This window comes from Fusarium fujikuroi, chromosome FFUJ_chr03 (genome assembly GCF_900079805.1).
Source record: "Fusarium fujikuroi IMI 58289 draft genome, chromosome FFUJ_chr03".
Taxonomy (NCBI): domain Eukaryota; kingdom Fungi; phylum Ascomycota; class Sordariomycetes; order Hypocreales; family Nectriaceae; genus Fusarium; species Fusarium fujikuroi.
This window is the reverse complement of record NC_036624.1, coordinates 343,828-361,929: the sequence shown is the minus strand read 5'-3', so window position 1 is coordinate 361,929 and position 18,102 is coordinate 343,828. Positions and strand designations below refer to the sequence as shown.

General features: G+C 49.0%; 7 protein-coding genes; 3 read left to right on the top strand and 4 right to left on the bottom strand.

Annotated features, from left to right (window-relative positions):
* Positions 1-82: 82 nt before the first annotated feature.
* Positions 83-2,111, bottom strand: FFUJ_02227 (uncharacterized protein; the record flags this gene model as incomplete). XM_023573933.1 has 4 exons in its annotated part: positions 83-1,084; positions 1,135-1,200; positions 1,264-1,627; positions 1,687-2,111. 4 exons carry the CDS (start codon positions 2,109-2,111, stop codon positions 83-85), a joined length of 1,857 nt encoding a protein of 618 aa, XP_023427375.1.
* A 645-nt stretch (positions 2,112-2,756) lies between these two features.
* On the top strand, positions 2,757-4,729 carry FFUJ_02226 (uncharacterized protein; the record flags this gene model as incomplete). XM_023573932.1 has 7 exons in its annotated part: positions 2,757-3,068; positions 3,130-3,319; positions 3,378-3,458; positions 3,514-3,785; positions 3,854-4,093; positions 4,159-4,543; positions 4,611-4,729. 7 exons carry the CDS (start codon positions 2,757-2,759, stop codon positions 4,727-4,729), a joined length of 1,599 nt encoding a protein of 532 aa, XP_023427374.1.
* Positions 4,730-5,202: 473 nt separating this feature from the next.
* On the bottom strand, positions 5,203-5,734 carry FFUJ_02225 (uncharacterized protein; the record flags this gene model as incomplete). XM_023573931.1 has 3 exons in its annotated part: positions 5,203-5,232; positions 5,290-5,621; positions 5,677-5,734. The coding sequence occupies 3 exons, from the start codon at positions 5,732-5,734 to the stop codon at positions 5,203-5,205; spliced, it is 420 nt and encodes a 139-aa protein (XP_023427373.1).
* Positions 5,735-7,324: 1,590 nt separating this feature from the next.
* Positions 7,325-9,027, bottom strand: FFUJ_02224 (related to multidrug resistant protein; the record flags this gene model as incomplete). XM_023573930.1 has 5 exons in its annotated part: positions 7,325-7,775; positions 7,866-8,152; positions 8,209-8,286; positions 8,339-8,717; positions 8,777-9,027. 5 exons carry the CDS (start codon positions 9,025-9,027, stop codon positions 7,325-7,327), a joined length of 1,446 nt encoding a protein of 481 aa, XP_023427372.1.
* Positions 9,028-9,594: 567 nt separating this feature from the next.
* Positions 9,595-12,223, top strand: FFUJ_02223 (uncharacterized protein; the record flags this gene model as incomplete). XM_023573928.1 has 7 exons in its annotated part: positions 9,595-9,685; positions 9,892-10,377; positions 10,436-10,467; positions 10,525-10,863; positions 10,917-11,871; positions 11,938-12,075; positions 12,126-12,223. 7 exons carry the CDS (start codon positions 9,595-9,597, stop codon positions 12,221-12,223), a joined length of 2,139 nt encoding a protein of 712 aa, XP_023427371.1.
* A 1,853-nt stretch (positions 12,224-14,076) lies between these two features.
* Positions 14,077-15,441, top strand: FFUJ_02222 (uncharacterized protein; the record flags this gene model as incomplete). The annotated part of the gene is made up of 1 exon (XM_023573927.1): positions 14,077-15,441. One exon carries the CDS (start codon positions 14,077-14,079, stop codon positions 15,439-15,441), a length of 1,365 nt encoding a protein of 454 aa, XP_023427370.1.
* A 904-nt stretch (positions 15,442-16,345) lies between these two features.
* On the bottom strand, positions 16,346-17,413 carry FFUJ_02221 (related to C.carbonum toxD protein; the record flags this gene model as incomplete). Its single annotated transcript, XM_023573926.1, has 1 exon — positions 16,346-17,413. One exon carries the CDS (start codon positions 17,411-17,413, stop codon positions 16,346-16,348), a length of 1,068 nt encoding a protein of 355 aa, XP_023427369.1.
* Between the last annotated feature and the right edge of the window lie 689 nt (positions 17,414-18,102).

The following is an 18,102-nucleotide window of genomic DNA, read 5'->3' as shown; positions in this document are numbered from 1 at the left end:
GTGTACTCGGTAGTGAAGTGTATGGATATGAGGACTTTTATAACTGGCAGCTGTTTGTAATTGACTCCTTGCGAGTGTCGCATCAAATTTCTATCTGTTTAAGAATTTTCCTTATTTCGCCATTCATAACATTCCAACCTTTAATATGCTCTCTGTGTCCCGAGCCGAGGTGAAAAGTCACTGCATCTTTACTAGACGTGCTTCGATACAAAGACGCCTGCCTCACCAAAAATGAAACCGCCTGTATATGCTCATTCTCAACAGCATACGACAGCGGTGTCCGGTTCCTGAAATCCAAGCTTGTCATGGCGCCTCCGCTACTCTTTAAGAGATAAAGAATCTCTACGGAGCCAGTTATAGCGGCATAGTGCGCAGGGGAGCTATACTGCGACTCCTTGGCTGTGCTTTGATCATTGACGGGAAAACCACGTTCGAGGAGATAAGCGACAAGGGCAGGGTTTCCGGAAGTGACGGCCAAGTGAAGCGGCGGTGCATGGAACGTGCTGACCAGTCTTGTTGGGTTTGAATGTCTCTTGAAGTATGACCTCTGCTTGTGATGACGCCAAATCGTCTCTACCATGCTCTGGTTTCCTAATGCACATGCAGATGACATGGCGTGAAGAATGTCGTCTTTCTTGGTCGATGGGAAAGCAAGCACCGCGTTTTCGTGACAATATATAGCTGCCAGTTCTCGTGCCGAAAAGGTCTTTTCGTGTGAGATGACTCGTGGAAACTTGAACCTCTGTAAGGTGGCTGGACTATCAGCCCTATCATTTATCCAATCGTGCCCACCATTTGATATCAGGAGCTTCACCACCTTGCTGTGGCCGTATTTTGCTGCAAGATGTATGGGTGTCATACCGCCTTGGGCGTACCAGTCCTTGTTTTTGTAGCCTAGTAGGAGTTTTACGATAGCGTAGTGTCCCCAACTTGCTGCTAAATGCAAGGGTGTCATAAGATTTTCGTCCCGTACGGTGCATCGCGCTCCTCGTTTTAGGAGGGCTGTTGCGTCTCGTAGCGAACCAACCGTAGCCGCTTCCAGAAGGGCCACACTCAGTTCTTCCCGGCTAGCAGACTTGGGAATCTGTTCTCTGTCAGCGGTTATCAAAAATATGATATACCTCACAGCCTTACGTGTGATGCCCCAGGAGGTCTGAAGCAGAAGGCCTGGAGCTTATCCCACGACAACCAGCGTGGCCACTGGGTTTTTGAGCTTTTCAGAAGTACTGCAACTCTCGACAACAAGCCGAGCACTAGGCTTACCAATGCCCATACAAACGTTACGACCGCTCTTACCAGTTCTTCAATCAACCGTATGACCCAAACGCCAGATGATGTGATACCAGTAATGCCGGCTTGAAATTTGCCCTTTACATTGATATCCGGTATGAGTAGAGAGCAGATGACCCCGCACACTAAGCTTATGAGAACCAACCATCCGACCGAGGAAACTGACATGGCTTCGATGGCCTGTCGTCGAAAACTATTAGAGGGTTTCCGAGAGGGAAATCCGAACACACTGAATGAGAAGCTCGCACTACGGGAGGCTCCGATCACTGAGCTAGCGCCCTGTTCTTTGATCTCAGAATGAAGTTGGTCGAAGGAACGTTGCCTCTGGCCTAGCGGTCTTGATTGATTCAACGTCAGTGGGACAAGTTTAAAGAGCAAGTTGAATTCGCAACTTACAGCTTGAGAATAACCACGAGGCTTTCGATGGAGCTGTTTTGTTTATCGAGCTCATTGCTGCAGTTCTTGAGCGTGGAATCCGAGTCCTCACGTCTGAACTGTCGCCATAGATTTCTATCTGCGGCATCGTTTCCTCTTGGTTGTATCTCTTGGGCACTCTTCTCAACCCGATTCAGAACCCTCTGAAATGAACTAAGGATAGAATGAAGGGCGTCGAGGGGGAGACTCATTTCATCGCTCAGGTGGTCACGAAACTGAGATATCGTTTGATGAAGCTCTTGACAACTCTCCATAATCGGCGTTGGGAAGTATGGTGCATCGTGCCATTGTTCTTGGATATTCCTTAGCATGAACAGAATGTGATCGCAGCTCCCAGTCATGGCATCAACCATGGAGTGCAATTGGTTGAGAGTTATTGCTTCCATTTTGACGCAGCAAACGTGCATGAGTCGAACACAAACACCGCTGCGACAATAAATGATTATATCATGGCTGTGTGTAGCCTTTTGGGCAAGATTGGCTTGAGGTGGTTATCTCGGCATTTTCCCTTCAGTCTTCTACTGTCCATAATTCATAACTCAGAGAGTTGAAAACAAGGCGGCAGTGAGAGTTGCAATTGGCGGGCGAGAACGCCACTTGTAGATGGTGGTGTGCTGGGTTGGGCCTCAACAGCCCCATTGAGCCGTGAGCATCAATCAAATCAACGTGGCTTTGTTTGACTGGCTGTCACCTGTTCTGTGGCTGTTACAATAGCACACAAGAACAGAGCGTTAGACAATGGATGTCTGAATTTCGCTTTCCAGAGTGATGCTGTAGCCTATAGCTGGCTGCCATTTGAGAGTCCGACATTGATAGGCGAGCCACACTTTTTAGTAACGGGCTCAACAGTGACAGTGACATGCCATAGATACAGATAACCAATAAAATTATTTAGCCCTTCCCCAATGTCGCAAAGATGTCGGTGTCTTTCCCCATTTCTTACGCGCGGAAAAAGAGAAGCGGTAAAGAGAAACCAAGCTGCGATTTCTGACCTCAAACTATCATGAGTCTGTCTCTTGAAGGAATCCACCATGTGCTCCGATTTCTTGGCCGACATTAACAACAACCACGCTAAAGAATGCCGAATGGACTGGGGACCCAGATTCGTCAGCGGTATAAAGGCCATCGCAGCTCTTGGTCAGCTGCTCCTCGTGACACACTCAGAGCTTGAGGTATCGATCCTCGAGATCCCTGGCAGCTACAACAGCCATGGAAAACCACTCACAATTGGAGAGAAAGTCCAGAGCTGTTCCAGATTGTATCAAGAAGCGTTTGCCAAATCTGAACAAAGTTTGGCCAAACTTTCTGGGACTTTTTGGGAGCTGGCTTCTTCTCGCGGTTCGGTATGTAGATCGATATTTATGTTATTGTTTATATCTGAGTCTATCCTAATCACCAAACCAGCTTCATCGTGTAACAGAACTGTTTCGCAAAGACACTCCGGCCATCGCATACTCTTCTTTTCGAGATGAATGGGATCGAATACATCGTTACCTCTGCGACGTTCAATCGCACGCGAGTGCATGTTTCGAATCTTGGACTTATCTGCTCACTTTCATCCAAGAATTTGAAACGCTTATTAGTTATATGGCTAGTAAGCGTACATCTTATTGAAGCGTCATTAGTCGAAGTGTTGACAGTGTGATGCACAGCTGACGATAAGAAACTCACTGTCCTGTTGAGTGGAAAGTTAGAAAAGGCCAAAGCAGAAATTAAAACACGTCGCTACGATAGTAGGCAACCATTACTTTTAAATGGTCCTTTATACGTTGGCCTAACCTTCGCCAGTTGACCAAGAGACCCGCGATACAAAGGATAGCCAAGGATTTGACTTCACATATGCCGTCCCACTCTTGGTCGCAATTTTAACAGTACTGCTCCTCTCTGGTATTCTTTTCAGGGCCATTATTTTATCTTGCATGTTCCTATGTGCACTTCTCATCCTTCGGGAAGGGATGGAGCAATCAGGTTACAAAGCGACATCAGACGACAACGACGGAGATCAAACTCGTGACCTCGAAATCGAAATAGAACGCCTGACTCATAAGCACAAGCTTAGCGTACGTTATCTTCCTCTTACTAGCATTACCCATAACAGCGCACAATAAATAACATTCTCATCTTCTAGGCCACCATAGGTCAGACACTCCAGGAACTGTGCAGCTCACTAGCCTCTGCGATAGGCGGAGTGCGAGAGATTCACGACTCCTACAGAGCTATGTCTGAGAGGCTCCTTAGCATGAATGAGGAGAAGATCGACCGTTTCAAAAAAGCCTTGAATAGGACCTCCTACATCATTAGTTGGGACGAGTCCTACAATGCCAACCACACGACTGATCATCGGCCACGGGAATCAAAAGATGTAACGGTAAGTAACTATATCTTCTAACATCGAAGTAATCAAAAACAAGGCAATGGCTGAAGAGAATAAAGGAATTGCATGAACTTGCCATCGAGTTGCGCCTGACATTCTACATCATATTTGAGTGGTCTTCGCTTTACACACGAATATCGCAAGATATATTCACCCCAGCGCTACGTGAAGTTCAATCCTTCAGCTCTTTAGCTATGTTGATCAGTGGCATCGATTTGTCGAGTGACAGATTCAAACTGCGGCCTGCTCAACAAGGAGAATGGACTCCACGCCAAACTGCACCACCACTCACTCGGAGCTTTATGCCACTCGCTACTATACCTTCGACATATTCTGCGGACTCGGATATCTATTGCTCTCAGTCATATGTTCCAACGGCCAAAGATACATTGACCCTAAATCAGATAGCAGGGCGCGCTGAGATGGAACTCAACAAACTACATCGTGAGGTAATCCTCTCATTATAGCTCAGCTCTAGAACACCTAACGCTAACACAATGCGATTAAATAGGCCCAAGAAAGCGCGATAAGATCTGTACAAGAGAGAGTGACGGAGGTCTATACCACAACTATGCCAACAGTAATCAGAGAACCCAAAGAAAGGCAAAAGCACATCTTAAGTACAGCTAGCGGGAGCGAGTCGAAACTGGAAGATTCAAATCAAAAGTCAATCTCTTTACGTCATAGGTTCTGGCGCTTCAAAACTAGAGATCAGGGTTAGATACTACTTAGGGTTGTCTTTAGTAGTGATTACATATTTCACCATAAGACTTGGCACACGCATCAGAAGTTATCAAAGCTGGAGCACCTATAATCTAGAGGTGCTCCAATAGGTAGGATAGTATAACTATCAGACTTATTGGTGCTAGTGACTATGACACTGTGCAAAACTAAGCTGATAGTAACGAAAAGAAGTTTAGATGTCGCCCTGATCTCAGGCCTTGGAGCAGACTCAAACAGGCCTCCTATCAACCCAGTCTTCCGATCCCCACAAATCAACCTTACACTCGCAAGAGGGCTACCTATAGTAGCCCTTATTTAGTCGAATAACATGCTTCATGGTCTTTGCCGCGTGGGCCGCTGTCTTAGGTGTCAGCTATCCTCTAGCAGTCGCTAGGAGACTGAGCGAGTTGCTTAAATCTTTTGTCAGCCTCATCTCATCTTGGGATATATATCTGAGGAAGACCTACACATCGGAAGGACTTTGGGCCCGCCTCCCAGCCATCGCAGTACCATTGAGGACTCTCGTTCAGAGATCCACAATTCTCGTCAGTGTAGTAAGTACACGTGTAGCAAAGCTGCGCGCCACTGATCTGTGTCTTTCCATCGAGAGCAACAGAATGCACCTCCCAGACGTCACTCGAACAAGCATTGGGTCCGATGGTGCCGCCATTGGAGTACTCGGTACAGGTCGAGCCCGACTGGCCGCCGAACTTTTGGCATCCGTCGTAGTCGCCTTCGTAGATGCGGTAGTTGGTGTCGCCCTCTGCTTCGCAATTGTCGACGTTCTTGTAGGCAGTCACTATGGGGACATTAGCAAGTAGTCTTTCTGTGTTGTTGTGTATATGGCAACGAACAAACGTAGCCTTGAGAGAGGGCAGCTAGGCCGCCGATAATGGCAAGAGACAAGAGCATTATCTTTCGAGACTCGTATAGTAGACCAGAATTAATAATAGTTGAGTTTTGTGTTGGTTATCCTAAGGGACAAACAGTCGTGATGCGCCAGCCCTTTATATAGATATCAAACGTCGCATATACGTACTTCCTCATACTAAACCAGGGCTTAACTCCTCCTTGATGCTATCTCATGAATACATATGTTGCGACACAAAGAAAAGGCACTCAAGTAACAAACTTCCAAAAACATCGATGGTCCACGGCAGCCGTGCTTTGCTCCTAGATCCTACAAACTCTGGACATCCTTCGGCTTTACGGAACCCAAGAGTTGCAAAGCCGACTTAATGGCGAGCCCTCCAATCAGAGACCGTTGAATATAACGCAGTGGGCCCAGATTTGCAGATCTTCTGTCAGGAAGGAAACAGGAGATTTGCCGAGTTGTGAGAGGATTATTATAAGATCCTCCGAAAGTATAAACTGCCAGGGTTAGTTGCCCACGCCAGTGGGTCTCATCTAGATATCTGGCTAGTCTAGCGGCCATATTTCGGCAGATGAATCTGTAGGAAAAGGCCTGAATGACATATCCGAGGATACAGGGATCTCGGTTATAAAAAGCAGTTAATATAGAAAAAATCTGATTTATACTATAGTGTCACGCTCATGGAAACCTCATTCTAACCAATAATACAGTAATACTTTCTAGGTAACCTTTATGCATCTGAGGATTCATTCATTCTGTATTGGACAATTTCAGAACTACGTCAAGTACTGTACTAATGCTAGGTTATGTAAATCCAGAAAGCGCTGCCAGAACTTTAGGAAATCAACAGCCTTCAAGGTACAAGGTATCAAAGGGAAGCTGGTAATGCCGACTGGATCACAATATACTAGTTTGGAAGGAATGATCAGCATGTATATGGACAGGTGTAGCAGGTGACGCCTGTGCCGCTTAAGCGAATCCCTTGCAAAGGAGCGGGTTACAAACTTTCGGTCAAGGTAGTACTCCGTATATGGTAACTCAAAGCAGTATCCCTGTAGTATAGAAAAACGCCGAACCAAATTAATTTGCAGTTATCTGTGTGGCATATTATCCATGGGCAATGAGCCCTGTGGAAGTGCTATGACAAGTCTGAAACCAATGGCGGCGTAGGAGGTCGAGGGGTTAATTGTCCACCTAAACAAACTACGTTACCGTAGAACCTTAAAACAACTGTAACGAGAGCCCGCTGATGACTATCCAAACTTCCCTTTGTTCTATAAGAAGGCCTATTCTAGTGCTCGGATTCTTTGTGCGTGTCGGCTGTCCTTGATCGATCTTCTCAGGTTATTAGATAAAGCCAATCTCCAAGATGAAATTACTCATAAAAGGTCCGCAAATGCATTAGTCTATTAATTTTGAAAGTACATAAGTAACAAGGAACTCCAAAGTACCCGTTCTGTAAGTGACGGGATAGTTTAAACCAAGTTAACGACAGTAGGCCTCCCTAAGCAACCTATTCTATCCACGTTACGAGCAGGACGATCATTCTCCGCCGCGTATTTTATATCTTGTCAAGCCCAGTATGTACCTCTATAATGTTGAATGGAACGAGAAATTGGTGCTTGAGGTTACAGATCAACCTGGAAGTGAGTCCGAAGTCTCTCACCGTAAGTGTAGAAGATCCACGGAACAGGAGTGAAGGCAAGGGTTATGAAGCCAAGGACGCTGTTACCCCAACCCAACCCAAGCTTCGAGTACAGAGGCTCGGCTGTGAGGTCAAGGAAGGCTCCGAAGGGCGAGCGGACCAACAAATTGGCCGCCATAGCAGAGGCAGCTGCCTCGGCTCCAAACGCATCAACTAGGTAAATCTGACCAGGGATGACCACAAAAAGGGAACCAAACCCCACAATGAATGTGCCGATGATAGGGACGATCCAGTGAACACGATTTTCTGCTGTCCAGCCATAGATGAAAAGGCCAAGCGGAGTAATAGGACCTAGCCATTTCATGAGAAGAAGACGATCCTCTGGCCTGGGAGCGGCATTCTCTTCGCCCTTCTTGCTTCCAAGGAGCTTGTCGCTGAGGATAGAGAACATGAGTAGGCCTAGACCCATGCCGATTCCAAGACCAAGATATGCGAGTCCAGCGACCCCCGGGTTGAAACCGTACACGTCTTGGAAGACAGAGGGGAAGGTGGTGAAGAGGAGGAAGATGAGACCGAAGAGAATACCGGTGTAGAGAGACACCAAGAGCACGATTGGGGAGAAAATGAGCAGCTTCAGAGGCCGTACAATGGCACGTGCCAGCATTTGTCCAGCAGTCTCATCTCTGCTCGACTTGGCGACCAGTTTCTCGTTACCAGTTTCTTTGCGCATTCGAAGAGCCTTCTTTTGCAGGATGACGGTGTAATTTGTTTCTTTCATCAAGGCAAATGTGACAGTAGCAAGAATGCCAGACTGGGAGAACCATCAGTAAATAGAGTTTTTTCTAGATCAAACAATGAATGACCTACCAAAATGAGAAGGATTCGAAATGTCCATCGCCACCCGACGTTCTCGGAGACAAATCCTCCAATGATGGGACCAATCACCTAGCAGTAGGTTAGGCAATGCATTACAGTGGGTGGATGGAAGGTGACTTACGGGTCCAAGAAGTGGCCCAACAGCGAAGAGAGCCATGGCCTTCCCTCTCTGCTCCTGGACGAAAAGATCTGCGACAGTACCTCCACCAATACTCATTGGGCCTGAGGCAGCGCAGCCGGCGATGATGCGGAAGACGAGAAACATGGCGACGTTTGTGCTGAACGCACAGCCGATTGTGAAGGCCATGTAAACCATGTTGCAAAAGTGATAGATGATGAGACGCCCATACAATTCTGAAAGAGGCGCAAGCAGGAGGGGACCTAGCGCGAAGCCCAGGACGTAGAGACTGACTGTCATGGCTGTGACTGTGGCGCTGGTGATGTTGAACTCATCGGATAATTCTGCTGCTCCTGGAGCAAACATTGTGGCAGCCAGGTTTCTGATTGAGAGTCAGTGACATGATGATCAACGCAGTTGGGACAATGGCGAGGTGCTTACGCTGCAAGAGTGGACAGACTCACAATGCCAACATGGAGATTCTTCTGGGCCTTGGACCAATTGAGTGGGTGCTGGGGATCATCTGGTCCGTCCCAGTCAACAACATTAGGATTCGGCTGAGGCTCATCAACCATTGTTCCAGTGGTCGACAAAGGCTTCTCTTGCGCCTCAGTCCCAACATCTTCCCGTGCACCAGCCTCCAACTGATCATCCTGAAAGCCTGATTGCGACATCTGAGGCGTTGTCGACATGGTTGTTGTGACGAAAAGAATAAGAATGGAGAGTATTTCCTCTTTGGACCAATCTATCGATGATAGGATGTGATATTTCTTACTGGGATGATAACACTGCCTGCATGCTGCATGCGACGTGAAACTTGTGGATCTGCAAAAACAAAAAACCTTCTCGTGAATATTTGAGGTGGTTTGTTATATGGACGGGCGATGTGTGTGGGGTGCACAGTAAGGTAAGCTGAGTGATGTTATGTCCTCTGCAGGGAGCATCGGGCCGGACATGGGAGTGGGGCACGGAGGATCGGAGCGGAGGATCGGAGCGGATGATGACCAGATCCGGGAACTAACAGGGATTGTGCGTCAGATGAGATGCAGGACAAATACCGTAACCTGGCTTGAGTTATTCCCTCTTGGTTAGAATCTCACTCTGTCAGCACATTACTCCTCAACGTCAAATTTGTTCCGACGCTCCACGGCCACCTTTTTTCGTCCGTTTGTTTACACTTCCCGCCCAGGCCTTGGTAATCTCTATTACCCATTCGTTTTGTCCCGAAATCCATGGCGGACCAGGAATCGCGTCTTACAATGGAGTGGGGTCCAGGGAAAACAGCTCAGGGCAGAGCTCGCCTACCCTCAAGCAGGCCACGCGAAAAGCCGCAGCTGTCATGCAACCTGTGTAGGAGGAGGAAGTACGTACACAATGCACTTTGCCGCCTCTCTTTTCCGTTCCTCTCCGCTTTGACGCAAGCGATTGTCCTCCCCCACATGCTGACGTTTCTGGTGTGCTTCTAAGACTACGATGTGACCGCCAAAGACCCTGCAGCAGCTGTGTGCAACGAGAGCTTGGCCTGTCGTGCACGTACGCTTCTGACAGAGTCACAGGCGGCGATGCGGCACACCAGCCTCGTGTAACCACACAGGATCGCATCCGCCACCTGGAGAGTCTTGTGTTTGATCTGATGCAGCAGTCTTCGGTCACCCAAGGCCAGCACGGAGGAGGAACGCCTTTCTCCCCCGTCGGAAGTGCCCGTTTCCCCGTGAACACGGCTGTTGCTACTACAGGAACCGATTCCGGCAGCATGCGATCCACGGGCGGAGGAGCGAACTATGTGGTGAGTTCGCACTGGGCTGCTGTTCTCGACGGGATTGCCGAGCTCAAAGATCATCTTGATAGCGAGGATGAGGCGGTGCACTCTGATGTACATGGTGTTGAGTCGCCTACCGCGGAGATAACTGGCCCCCAGCTGCTCTACGGCTGCCCCAAGCCTGCTAGCAAGGACGAGATATTGGCGTCGATCTTAAGCTTAAGCCGTCCGGTAGTAGACAGATTGGTCTCACGTTATTTCAATTCTTTCGAGATGTCCCCCGGTTAGTCTCGTCATACAGCTTTGTCGTGAAACCACCCATGCTGACACCCCGCGCCCAGCCGTGCTTCACAGCGTGGAATTCCTCAAGGAGGTGCGGAAGCACACCCCTGTCACCTTGTTCATAGTGACTAACCCATTATAATCTTAGTATGAGGAGTTCTGGGATGATCCATCTTCAGTGTCGCCCCTCTGGCTGGGCCTTTTGTTCACAATCATGTGCTTGGCAACCCAATTCGAAAAGTTCCGCCTCGACCCTGGCGTGCAGTCCCCCGCGGCCCTGTCCATGGAGAGAGATCTACAGAAGATGGCGGATGCGTACAAACTGAGGATTGGCCAATGTCTTGTTCTTGGCAACTACACCAAAGGTGGCCCTTACGTGCTGGAGACGCTTATGCTGTACATTGCCGCTGAGGTATTTTCAAGCACGGATGCGGAGATCGACATTTGGATCCTGACGGGGAACACGGTTCAGATTGCCCTGCATATGGTAGGCTCAGGGTACCATTTCCGGTGCTCATTCCCTGACTAACGCGTCACTAGGGGTATCACCGAGATCCGAAGCATTTCAAGGGCATGTCGTCTTTTGCTGCGGAGATGCGGAGAAGGGTCTGGGCGACTCTTATCGAAATGGATCTTGGCCTTTCTGCTCAGATGGGACTGCCGAGGATGATCAAGCAGTGGCAGACTGATACACAAGAGCCATCTAATCTCCAAGACAGTGACTTTGACAAGGCTACGGTTGAGATGCCCCCTTCAAGGCCAGAAACAGAACTGACGCCGATTCTTTACCGTCTTGTTAAAGCAAGATTGATGACAACGGTCGGATATATCTGGGACTTTGCTGCTGATGTCCGGCCGTACACATACACCGAAGTCGAGAGAATGGACAGCAAGCTGGATGAAGCGCGAAAGTCAATTCCAGATTGTCTCAAGTGGCATTCCTTCGCCCGCTGCATTACGGATTCGCCGCAGATCATTATGCAAAAAGTTGTTCTAGAGACCTTGGTCTACCGCGCAAAGATAATTCTCCACCGAAAGTTCATGCTCGGCCCCCCAGAAAACTCTGCTGATTCCAAACGCATCGTCTTGGAGTCAGCGCTGAAGCTTCTGGATTACCAACACATGCTGCAAGAGGAATCACAGCCCTTCTGTCAGCTCTACCAAGAAAGGTGGAGGGTTTCTTCATTGGTCAACCATGATTTCTTGCTAGCTACGAGCATTCTGTGCTATTATCTGCAGAACACGAAACGCGAAGGCATGCCGGTTTCTGAGTCAACGCCCATGGACGAAACCATTATGGTGTCCCTCAGAAGATCTTACGATATCTGGCTGCAGTCGAGCGATTCGTCGAAAGAGGCCAGAAAGGTCGTGAAAGCATTGAATGTGGTTCTTGGAGTCAGCAATACTTCAGGTACGGATTCAGGGCTCGACTCGAGCATGTCATCCAGCGTTCCTTCGGGATGTGCATCATCCACCATCAACGACTATCAATCAGGTACGTTGACCAGGCACTCACCAAGGAGGGAAGAAGGCAGTGCAGTGTTTAAGCTGACAGGCGGAGGGGTCGAGATCCCAGCCGGTCTCGGCTCACAGTTTCCAGTACTCGATGGTGCGATGATGCCGAACTGGGCCACGTTTGCGGATGATTTACTGGCGGCACCGATGGCTACCCCTAGTAATGAGTGGCAGGCAATGGATGGTGAGTCAACCTTGAGGTATCCATGTACTTTCAGGGTTTGATGATTATAGCTGCAGAAACAGTGGATACAATGGGGTCTTTGGCATGGCCATGGAACCTGCAATGTCATGCATTGGCGGAGAAAGTGAATGATGAGAGTCTGGACTGAGAGGATTGTTTCGGCTACAAAGGATGGGAATGGCTGATGGCGTGCTAAGCCTTTTGATATTCCGCCATTTGTTAAGCAATTGCCTATTTTTGAGACCAACCATTGCGATAGAAATTGTTGCTGGGAGAGCTTGGAGAGGCCCGGTTCGTATACGAAAACCAATAGTTAGCGAATTCAACCCTGTATTTATGCGGGGTGCCTGAGGCATCGATCTATCTTATAAGTATTCAGCCGGCTTACCCATCCGAGAACTTAGCTAGCCGCAGTCAACACACACATATCCTTATCAACAGTATTTCCCCTGTGGCTCACCACTGTGACTCGTGAATGCGGGCCGTCCCGAAGGGGACGATGACGAAAAAGGTCATGGGCTGTCAGCGGAAAAGCAAGCTGTCACCCCACGCATTCCTCACCGAGAGCGGAAGTGATAAACGAAGGAGTAATGCTATGGAGTAAGCGGGAACATTGACAAGATGTGACGAGTCATTTGCCAAAGTGTCATGAGCAATGAATAGACCCTGCTGCAGGTAATGAAATGCAGCGCACAGCCCTTGGCTATCATCTTATCTGCGGCGCAGTTCTGTAAGCGACAAACACGAGGTTCCGGGGGGCCCAAGTGATTCGCGTGTCTGGGTTGAGCTTCTGAGGGTTAAGATATTTCGAGAACAGAGTTGGCTTCGGCTTCTGCTTGTGACAGCCGGACGGAACTAGACCACCTTTCCATTAGCGGCGGCAGATCTAGGTACCCGTAAGACTCACGCCGCGAATCCCACAGGGGTGCACGCAGTGTCACTGGCTGTCTTGGCAACGCCCGAGCGGTACAACCTCGACGACAGAGTGCGTCTGCCGTAAGCTTCTTGGCGTGCATTTTGCGGGATAATACTGAGCTCACACGGGGCACATAGCGCCATCTCAGATGCTAACTTAGGTCCCGGATTACCCGCGGGATTATCCTATTGGACCGGAACACCCCCCGCCGTAAACAAGGTTGTGGAGGGGTCTAAGCGACAATTTTACTCTCAACATGTCGAGACACATTGATCGAGTGCAATCGTTTGCCTTGAATCAGAAACGACACACTTTGGATCGGTTGGTTGATTGTGTACCGTAGGTATTTAACCGATGGTGTACTTACCGTCGTAACTGACTCCTCACGACGTCTGGGCAACAGCCTGCGAATGGACGAATAGACGAGACATTGGACACTCAACCTACATATTGATTCACCCTGTTTTGGAAATATGATGTCAGCCCAACGTCGTATCTTTACATAAACAATCGGCGGCAATTCCTCAGGCCACTTGCTACGACGGCAGAGCGAGGATGGCAATCGTTTGGAGGGGGGGGAAGGGTAGAGTAGCCGAGCGCTACGAATTTAAGTATACAAACATGCTTAATTTCGGTGCGACATAAGCCTTGAACGCAGGCTGACGGGTTACAGTTAGTTGTTGGGCTGACATATCGGAATACATAGAATGCTGACCACCTTCTCGCAACATGACTGCATGCATATACCTTGCCTCGCATCCTTCTCAAGACGGAAAATCGGCAAGAGCTGAGACGTTTCTCAGCACAAGAGCAAGGGTCAATTGAGAATTTGAGAGAAATACAGGCAAAATTGCCTTTGCTGGCTTGCTCTTCTTGACAATTATATAGGGAGATCCCGTATACCTGATGGTCGGGCCAGAGACGCCCTGCTGTTACACTGATTGGTACCAGTGGCGTTTTCACTGCAACTATTCTCCTCTTTGTCCCGTGCTCGGGCTTCGTGCGACATCAAGTTTGACACCACACATCAGACTCTCCAAGGCTAACCTGACACTTTGGTCAAGCATAACATATCATAACACAACATGTCCACACGGAACAGCCAATCCATCCGGTCCAGCTGCGACCGGTGTCGCTCTCACAAGCTCAAATGCACTGTTTCACCAGAGGACTCACGGTCGGGGCCCCATAAATGCACGAGATGCATCAGGGCACAAGTTACATGTGTCTTTGGTCCGCGGAGCCAATCAAAACGGACCCCCAATGGTAAGAACAAACCGGAAAAGCCCAAGCCTGAACTCGAGCCTCCGCAGAAGACTTCACCGCCTGTCTGTTCATCTTCGCTTGCTGGGATGGACCTGGGTTCGCCTGGGGCTTGGACTCCGTGGATCGACGACCTTGCGTCCCAGGAGACGGAGGAGCCACTGCCTATTGATGTCAACACAGCTGGTGATGGCTCAGGTCCGAGCGATGGGGATTTCTGGGCGGATTTGGGGATGACTCAAGAGTTAAATATGTTGGAGCTTGCCCCGACAAACACCTATCAGGCGCAGTACCTGGCTTCCTTTGATTATGTTGCACCACCTGTGGCCGAGGTTGGGCACTTGATGGACATATCGGAGCCCTCGGAGCACACTCCGCCACATGCCATTGTGCAGCTGTCGACTCTTGTAACAAAGATCCACGAGACCTCAAAGGCGCTCGAGGAGTCCCCGTGGTCTAATGTTCCCGACGCAAAGCAGCTACAAAACTACCCAATTGGCCGCGTATTGAGCCTATCTCAAGATTTCTGTTCCATCCTAGGCTGTATCTGGGGCAAAGTCTCCATTTCCTCGGACGGGCAGTCCTCAGGGAGCGGAAGCTCTCCAACCCCGTCGGCAGATATGCTTGATTATGCCGAGGTACTGTCATCTATCAAAATTACCCAAGATCCAACCGCAAGCTCCTCCATGGCCGCTTCGGTCGACATGCCGACGGCACTACTAGTTCTGAGCTGCTACACGTCCCTCATCAAGCTGTACAGCCTTGTGTTTGCCCATTTCGAGAACCACCTCTCTCATCTCCCTGAAATTCCGTCTCCGTACCCTTCCCAGGCGGCGCTGGCCTCTCATAGGTGGGGCTTGCAGCTCGGAGAACTGCCCTCCGCGGACGAGACGTGCACCAAGATTTGTACGGCCGTTCAGGTTCTTCTCGATGCGTTCCAGTCCGTGGAAGATGTATTTGGCCTTCCACGGTCCTTTAGCGCTGTGAGGCAGAGGACATGTGATATGGAGGGGATGGACTTCAGCGCTGAGCTGGGGAGGACGTCGCTTTGGACTGATTATATGGTGCATTTTGTTGTCAGGTCAAACGCAATCAGGGCTGATACTGAGGAGTGTGAGGAAATGAGGGAGTTGTCAACCAAGGTTAGGTCGCTCAAGGCGTTGATCAGAGAAAAGATGAATCTTTGACCTTACAGAAAAAAAGTAGATGAGAATCATACAGTTACGGTGGAAGGGCGGTATAGAGTAGATATCTAGGATGCATACTACAGACTCTGAATTCAGGACTACTGACGAAATTCGTGATTTGAGTCACTCACGGTTACTAGATGCAGCTCTAGAGTCAAGCATAGATGCAGTATAAATCTTCTTAAGAAGCAATCCAGAGGTTGGTATACATAGTCTTTTCTCATGCGTCCGTCAACCAGGAGCCTTGTTTTTATCATATCACAGTTGCTTACTTGTCAAGAGCTCATGCGCCTTACAAAGGCGACCACGACCGGTCCATTTCAACGGAATGCTGAATGGGTGACTCTAATCTAGACATACCAGAAGCAGTGACTCGATAACAAGTACACACTGTTTGCTTCTTCCGTGAAACTGCCCATATCATTCTTTCCTTACCCCAAAGCTCAGCCTTGTCTAGATCTGACGTCCACAGGCTGAATCGCCGCAACAGGCTTACCGCCACTGCCGGCTCGCTCACATCGTTAGTCTGAAAACACCCGCACCGCACCTACCTATTACTCTCGGAGAATTGATGATGGGCAGGCTTGCGTCATCAAGGCGGATGTTACAATCGCCAAGAAATGGTCTGAACCCCGATTGGGCTTTGGGCCTCCGACGCCACATCTGACGTACGTACAGCCCTAACTAAATCACCGAAAAAGCCCGATTAGCGCATCTGTTCGATCCTAGCCGCTGTAACATTAGCGAAGGGGACGTTGCGTTGAAGAGAAGCTCTATATTCATGGGTTTGGACTTTTCTATGACCTATTATTTGAGTGCTTATGATGTTGGGAAGACTGTATGCCAACGATGTTAAGAGAAGGAATCAAGGTGCCATGATAAAACTAGAGTTATCTAGTATAATTCAAATCTCCATTTGGAACACAAGTTTCTTGCCAGAAATCCTCTTCTCCCTGATATCCTCGATACCATGAAGGACCTCTGCAAGACCACCCTGCTTGACAACGATGTGATGGGGTCTAATCAAACCCTTGTCTAAGAGTCTCCGTAGGACAGCCGTCCAGTAAACACCAAACTCTCCCATCTCGGCATTGGCAGGTCTCCAATGAGGCTCCGGCCAGCGAATCTCCTTACCCAGCATCTGGGGCCCCATGATCCAGTCTGGCTTGACAACTTTGCGCGTTCGCGCCACTGCCTCAGAGTATGGCTCTAGAGCCGTGTATTTACCGCCAGCGCGGCCGATGGCTTGGTAGCAGAACTGCATACTTGACGTAGTGGAGATGCAGTCCAGAGCATACTTGATCTTGTTCTTGGTATGCTTTCTGATATCGGAGGTGCAGTTGGGATCTTGGTAGTCAAAGACAGCGCTGGCGCCGTAGGACTTGACAAGATCGAAGTTGCGGGGCGAACATGTCGCGATGGGCTCGAATCCTGCAAGCTTGACGAGCTGAACAGCTGCGGTTCCAGTGGCTGATGAACCGCCGTACACCAAGACTGGCATTGGCTCAGTTGCTGGCTCGATGGGGTTGCCAGGCAGGCCTAGACTCTTGAACAAGGCTAGGCCGGTGGTCATGAAGCTAATGCCCAGAGAAGCGCCCTCTTCGAAGCTAAGATGAGGCGGTATCTTTAACAGAATCCACTCCACAGCGGCAGTGTATTCAGAAAAGGCACCAACATGAGGGTCAAGAGGGTTCATCCCCATGATGGCAGTACAAACACGATCTCCAACATGGATATCGCACTTGGTTGCTTCAGGTCCAACCTGTTCTACGACGCCTGCAAAGTCAAAGCCTGCGACTGCACCGGGTGTGACGTAGGGCCCAATCATCTTTGTGTCGACGGGATTTACCGAAACAGCTTTTGTTTTGACCAGGACTGAGTCCCCAGTGATATCTGGGACTATCTCCGTCGTGGAGAGGCGAATGCCTCCCTCTGGAGTGCCCACCAAGGCGCTTTGCAGTCGTTGAACCATGGTGATGAGTTGGGTGATGAGAGGGAATGATGAAGTTTAGTGTTGGGTTCCTTTGAATATTACTTGACTTGAGTTGACAAGAACGCGAAGGAAATGTATTTGTCATGTCTGACGACTAAAATGATTAGACCCCGGAGCGAGGGCTGAGATATTGTGGCATACCGAAAAAGTCCGACTAAGCATCAGCCAACAAACTCAAGAGTCTCGGAGTTTCTTGATTTGCAGAGAATGTGATGATGTCACGTGTTAGATAACCCAATCTGTTTGTTCAATGGGATTCAAGTTGGACTTTTTGGTCCATGCTTGTACTGGATTAATCTTCAACATGTTGATGGTACGTAGCATAGGACGGTGTTTCTCGACGCGGAATGTAGGTAAACGATAGAAAGCACAATCACAATTAATGAGGCCATCCATCACAGATTCAGTAAAAGGCGCTTAAAGCAGAAAGGGGGATATGGATTTATCGAGGCCATGATCTGATGCTGAAGCAATTCTGAGCTTCATGATTGTTTATCCTACCCTGGACTAAAGACCCTTCCGATGCAACCCCCACTTACTTGGCCATGTAACGCGAGTCATCCAAGTCAATTCCACACGGCTAAGTAACTCACCAAGGGGCAGAAAGGAAACCACTGGTCCTCATTTTAAAGGACAGGAAGGCATGGGTAAATTTAGTATAAGTGAGT